Source organism: Nannospalax galili, unplaced genomic scaffold, assembly GCF_000622305.1.
Source record: "Nannospalax galili isolate Female #2095 unplaced genomic scaffold, S.galili_v1.0 scaffold98, whole genome shotgun sequence".
NCBI lineage: Eukaryota > Metazoa > Chordata > Mammalia > Rodentia > Spalacidae > Nannospalax > Nannospalax galili.
Genome location: NW_008342013.1, coordinates 210,068 through 216,067, shown reverse-complemented (window position 1 = coordinate 216,067; position 6,000 = coordinate 210,068). Strand labels below are relative to the sequence as shown.

The 6,000-nt window shown below is 38.4% G+C and overlaps 1 protein-coding gene across 4 annotated transcripts in view; it reads left to right on the top strand.

Annotated features, from left to right (window-relative positions):
- The window catches only part of Psip1 (PC4 and SFRS1 interacting protein 1), a 43,171-nt gene that overhangs the window by 1,302 nt on the left and 35,869 nt on the right, over nt 1-6,000 (top strand). For all 4 annotated transcript variants that reach the window (XM_008837783.3, XM_017799272.2, XM_029565760.1 and 1 more), the window contains exon 3: nt 2,761-2,837. In XM_008837783.3, coding sequence (XP_008836005.1) covers nt 2,761-2,837 — 77 coding nt within the window. The remainder of the gene's footprint in view (nt 1-2,760; nt 2,838-6,000) is intronic.

The window sequence follows — 6,000 nt, the reverse complement described above, 5'->3', positions numbered from 1 at the left end:
TACGTTATTTGCAGTGGATACATTTCCACATTTTTATTCATATTTCTTATGACCTTGAGAAAGCTGTTTTCCCTTTTTTGTTACAGGGAAAGGGGGAGTGGACCAGAACCTAGGTTAATAGTTCCATGATACAGAGAGACCATTAAGGACCCAAGACGATATGCGAGGTTTAGGAATTGACTGTCTAAGCACTTGCCTGAGCACTGTTTTTTGCAAATACTCTTTTTAAGTTTATGGGTGTGCATAACGCGGTAGATAGGACCTAAACAATGTTGAGAATCCCTTGCCTTAGGTAAGCCCAAAATCCTTTAAACACAGAACTATGTGATAATCTAAAGTTGTGACTTTTTTTCTTCAAACTATTTGATAACTGATTTATTCTGAAAGGTCTCTTTTAAGAATAATTCAGTCTCCTAATTCTAGTTCTGTCTACTGGGAAGAGGAATGGGGACAAGCCTTATTAGATAAAGAGTCAAGAGTGAGAGTGCCATCCAAAGAGATACGAGTTCCTTCCATTTTTTTTCCCTTCTAGCTCCCTGGGAACTTGAGTTTATGTCCCTTTCCAAAGCTTTTTACCTCTCATCTATCAAATACACTTTTTTTGGTAGAGTTTGTTGAACAATCTTTAATCATAACCTTTGTCTATTTATTTGACATTCTAACCTGTTCCCTGAAGGAAAACCTTTTAGCTATTATTTTGTGTATGCTTTGACTTTTACATACATTGCAGACTTCTTTAGAGCAGTGGCCTTGAACTGAATTTCTTTAGCTTCCAAAGTTCTTAGTAACATAATCATGCACTTATAAAACACTGTATTTCATATTTAAAATAAAGCTGGGCAGGTTTAAGATCTCCTCAAAGACACTTTTCATGGTTCCCCAAGGCGTCTGCGTTTATTTTGAGGTATCATAAAATCTGAGATTATCTGATACATACATACTCAGATTTCCATGCCACAGTGTAGCGAAATGTTAAATGCTTATAAAAAAGTGTCTTATTTTCAGGAAATCTCCCCAACACTCTTCAGAATGTTAGATGGCTAAGAGTGCATTAGGAAGGTTAGAGTATTTCCCTTTTTGATTTAAACAAGTTCTACTTGGAATGAGTTTAACCTTTTCCTCATTTTTTTTTTTCCATAGAAGCAGTTAAATTTGCTTTTAACATTCTGGGTCTAAGAATTACTTTTTTTTTTTGTCTTTTAGCTTTGTTGGATTTTGTTTTGTGTTTTCAGTCATGACCTCCCTGTGGCCCCAGCTGGGCGGGAATTTGCTATGTATGCTAGGTTGGCCTCCATCTCTCAGATCCAACCTGTCTTTGCCTCCAGAGGGCTGAGATTAAAGGCTTGCTCTGCCACACCTGACCGAATTACGTTTTTTGTTGTTGTTGGTGGTGGTGGTTGGTTTTTCAAGTCTTCAATCTGCAGAAATCCTAAATCTTGCTGTAGAGACTTAAGGTATTTAAGGTATTTAAGGTTTCAATTGTAAGGGTTTAGACTGTAAGAGACCTCTTATTCCAATTTTGGTTTTAATGTTTTCTGCCCATTCATTTCAAACACTTTTTCTTCTATCCAGTGCCAGGGATCACACAGGGCCTTATGTATGTTGGGCAAACACTATCACTGAGCTACATCTGTAGCCCCACACTTAATTTTTAAGTCTTATACATTCTTACAAACTTTTACCAGTAATTGTTTTTAAAATAAAGCTTTAAAAAAATTGCCAAACATTTCTTAAGCTGTGCAGGTGACAAGCATTTGAACAGACTCTCAAAGTCTGTTTGACAGCAGAAAGCATGTGAACCGTGTTGACAGGAAATAGTCCTTATTTTAAGAGTTAGGGATTTTTACAATTCTTGTTGCCTTTCATCCTACAAAGTAGTAATGACAGGAATAATCTTCACCTTATAGGTGGAGAAACTAAGGTCCTTGGAAATGTTGAATAGTAATGGCTGTCGTAGTGTCTACAACCTTCAGGTACTCCCAGTAGATGAGTGGTCTGGTTACCTGCATGATTTCTTTTGTGCCATAAGGCTTACATAGCACAGTAGGTCCCCCAGGGATCAGCCCCCTCATTAATAAACAGCTAATATTTAAGTTGCAGTGTTTTTGAAATTTGAAAGAGAAATGTTACTGAATTCTGGCCAGATAGTCACACTGCCTGGTAGTGTAGACAATGACTCATATAGAAGCATTAGATGTAACGGTGCCTAAAATCTTGTTCCTTTTTCTGTTAAAAAGATTGGAAGAGAACTGAATCCCATATGGTTCAGGCAATGAGTGAAGAATTCATAACAGTTTTCAAACTTTGGGAAATAATGCTTTAAGCTTTTCTTGTCTGCTTTTACATTACCCATTGTTTACATGGCCCTCCTGCAGAAATATCATTTGGGATTGCACAGCAGGTCCCGATTTCTCCTGTGAAGTGGCATCACAATTGAGGATTTCAGGAAGCTGAGCATGGACCATGTCCTTATGCTTTACTGCTGGTTGGTCTGATAGCACATAATACCCTTAGTACTCCTAGAGAAACAAAGGTAGAAATGCTCCGGGCTTAAAAGACTGAACTGTCAGGACAGGTTTTGCATAAGATGTGCTTAGGGGAAAATTCTGCTTTTGAGAACTTTTGTTTTGGAGTTATGAACATGGAAGGTGGATTGATTTTTATATCAGATCCATTTGGGGTGTCCTTTCTGAGTTTGCTCAGATGTGCTGAGTTCTGTATGACTAAAAAAGATTTTAATTTTTCTGATCTTTCTTTTAGGTGGATGAAGTTCCTGATGGAGCTGTAAAGCCACCCACAAACAAACTACCCATTTTCTTTTTTGGAACTCATGAGACGTAAGTCCTCTTAGATTCAAGTGATAGTTAATTTTGCGGGGGTAGGTATAAATTTCAAAATTCGGGAGAACATAATAAAAAAATGGAATGCTTTTTTTTTGAGATAGAGTCTTGCTGTGTAGTCCTGGCTAGCTTGGAACTTGCTATGTAGGCCAGGCTGAGTTGGAAGTCACAGAGGTCCTCCTGCCTCTGTGCCGCTGCCTCCTGAGTACTTGGATTAAAGGCATATGCCATCACTCTTGGCCCGAAAAGTCACCTTTGAACTTTAGCATAAGTTAAGTCCTATTTTTAGTGTTGGGAACTCCTGTTTGTAAGGGTAGAGATTAAAGATATCATATAAGTTGGGGGGTACTGGGAGGAGTTGGAGTGGGGAGTGAGGGGAGGATATGATCAAGATACATTGTATACATATATGAAGTTTTAACATAATAGAAAAAGAAAATAGAAATAAATAAGTTTTAAAAAAGATAGTATAGGTTTATTTTTTTATTTATTTTTTATCTTTTTGAGACAGGGTCTCCCTGTAGCCCCAGCTGGCCTGGAACTCACTATGTAGACCAGGCTAGCCTTGAACTCACAGAGATCTGCCTGCCTCTTGCTTTCTAAGAGCTAGGATTAAGGGGATGTGCCACCTCGCCCAGCTCTATAGGTTTATTTCTTACTGATATACTTGCTTAATCAAAAAAAGGACGATATGGGGGGCACTGGACAGATGGCTGGTCTTGCAGAAGACCCAGGTTTGAGTCCCAGCACCCACGTGGCAGCCAACAACCATCCATAACTCCAGTTCCGAGGGAATCTGACACCGTCTTCTGACCTCCTCAGGGCATTGCACAACATGGGTCTACTTACTATGCATGCAGGAAATATACACATAAAATGAAAATAGTAAATAGAAAAAAGGGAAGATACCATCACAGTAATCACAGGAATGATTGATGGATGAAAGTAAAAAGATAGTGTTCATATCAGTAAAATGAGGGGTTTTTTTGTCTTTTTTTTTTTCTGTCTTTTTGAGACAGGGTCTCCCTGTAGCCCCAGCTGTCCTGGAACTCACTATGTAGACCAGGCTGGCCTTGAACTCACAGAGATCCGCCCGCCTCTGCCTCCTGAGTGCTGGGATTAAAGGCATGCGCCACCACACCCGGCCAGAATGAATGATTTTTATAAGGACTGCCAGCACCCTGTTCTAAACCTTGTGCTGTTAGCTGCACAAGCGGTACATACCTGGGAAGGTGAGGGGAGAGCTGGCGTGTGTGTTTCTCTGGTCACCAGAGCTACCTTGACTGATCTGTTCTCCAAAAAGTTTTTTAAAGCACAGTTTTCCTGAATTAAATTGGCCTTCATAATGTTATATTCAATATATGAAAATACAACTTTTAAGGCAAGATATTTCTGATCTGCAGTTTAGAGAAACTTCAGTAATTTAATAGGGAAAGGGGTCTTTAATGAGAAATTGTACTGTATATTAGAATTAGTTTGCTTAGTATAGTGTCAGCTTTGCAGGGCCAGTAGAATATGGAACTGTAGCTTAAAAAATGTTCTTAGGACCCACCCTAGACTTGAGCCATATCTGAGCCATGGAGCCCAGTGATTCTGATACATGTAAAGTTTGGAGTCACCTTACTAATGTAAGCAAGCATTTTTAGGATTTTTCAATATGTAAGTTTAAAATTCTTTGATGCATCTGCTGGCCATTTGTTGTTTTGAGACAGAATTTTCCTGTAGCCCCAGCTGTCCTGGAACTTACTATGTAGATCAGGCTGGCCTTGAACTCACAGAGATCCTCCTGCCTCTGTCTCCTGAGTGTTGGGATAAAAGGCGTGTGCCATCATGCCCAGAAGATTCTATTTTTAAGATTTTATGTTTCTACCTCCTACAGTTTTATGGAACATGTAGTCTATTGTTATATTATTAAGTTTTCTTTGTGGTGTGGGAATCCAAGCTTTGCCCTTCTTTGTGCTACCCAGGTGGTCTCCCTCTGAGCTGTACTGACAGCACTTAACAGTGTTGTTCGAAATGTAGAAGAAAAATGGCTCTTCTCCCACATTGAAAAATGAGAACTTTGGCATTAAGAATAGTTTTTATCCTTTTTTTCTTTTTCAGTTCTAAGAATCAAACTTAGGGCCTTGCTCTACCACTGAGCTATATATCCAGCCTAATGTTTTTGTAGTTGAAGTTCAAGCATTACATTAAACACATACATGTATTCAGCATTGTTTGGCTAATTTGGTGTTAAGATGGTCATTGATTAGATTTCAGTGGTAAAGTGCTTGCCACAACATTCATGAGGCTCTAGATTCCCTCCCTGGCACAACACCAAAAAAGGTGTTAATAAAGAAAGTGAATATTAAGGAAATAAAGATATATTCAAAGAATTACAGTTTATAAAATTAAGTGATATTTTTGTTTGAAAATATATTTGTAGTATTTTGATCTACAGTGTTCTCATACCATTTGACTTTGGAAGGGCAGTATTGCCACATTCCTATTGTTCTGGTGGCTAAACCTTTTTAAAAAACATTTAGTCTTAATTTAGGTAAACTAGGTTTCTGATCTTTGCCAGTCCCAAAATTTGGGAGGGTAGTTATTTATTTGAACTTTTCAATTTGGATTTTTCATATTTCTGTTCTAATAACCAAGAGCTAGAGTGGATCAGGAAGAATACTGAAAAAGAAATTGCAGTTTGGAGACGTGTACTAATTCATAACTGACTCAGATTGTGCATTTAGAGTAGACTCCTTGGTTGACTGTGTCTTTTCCCTAATCTACAAACGTCTGATTCTCAATCTTTATGTGTTATTTATAGTAAATTAGTTCAGCAGTCAAGTTTTGAATACTACACAGTTATCTCTTACATATATTGACCATCTATTAGGTATCCTAGGCCTAATATAGTCATAACTGATTCTTAGTTAAGTACTGATATGAAGCCAGTTCTTTACCAGATCCCAAAATCTAGGCATTATCCTTGATTCCATGATGCATAGCCTTTCCCTTCCCCACAGAGTCTGAGTGGCCTGCTCTTCTTTACCTCCTGTTACAGCTCAAGCTCATGCTGTAATGACTCCTACAGTGTCCTCACCTTGGTCTCCGTTTCTACTCTAAATATATGATCAAAATGATCTTTATAGCCTGGCGTGGTGGCGCACACCTTTAATCC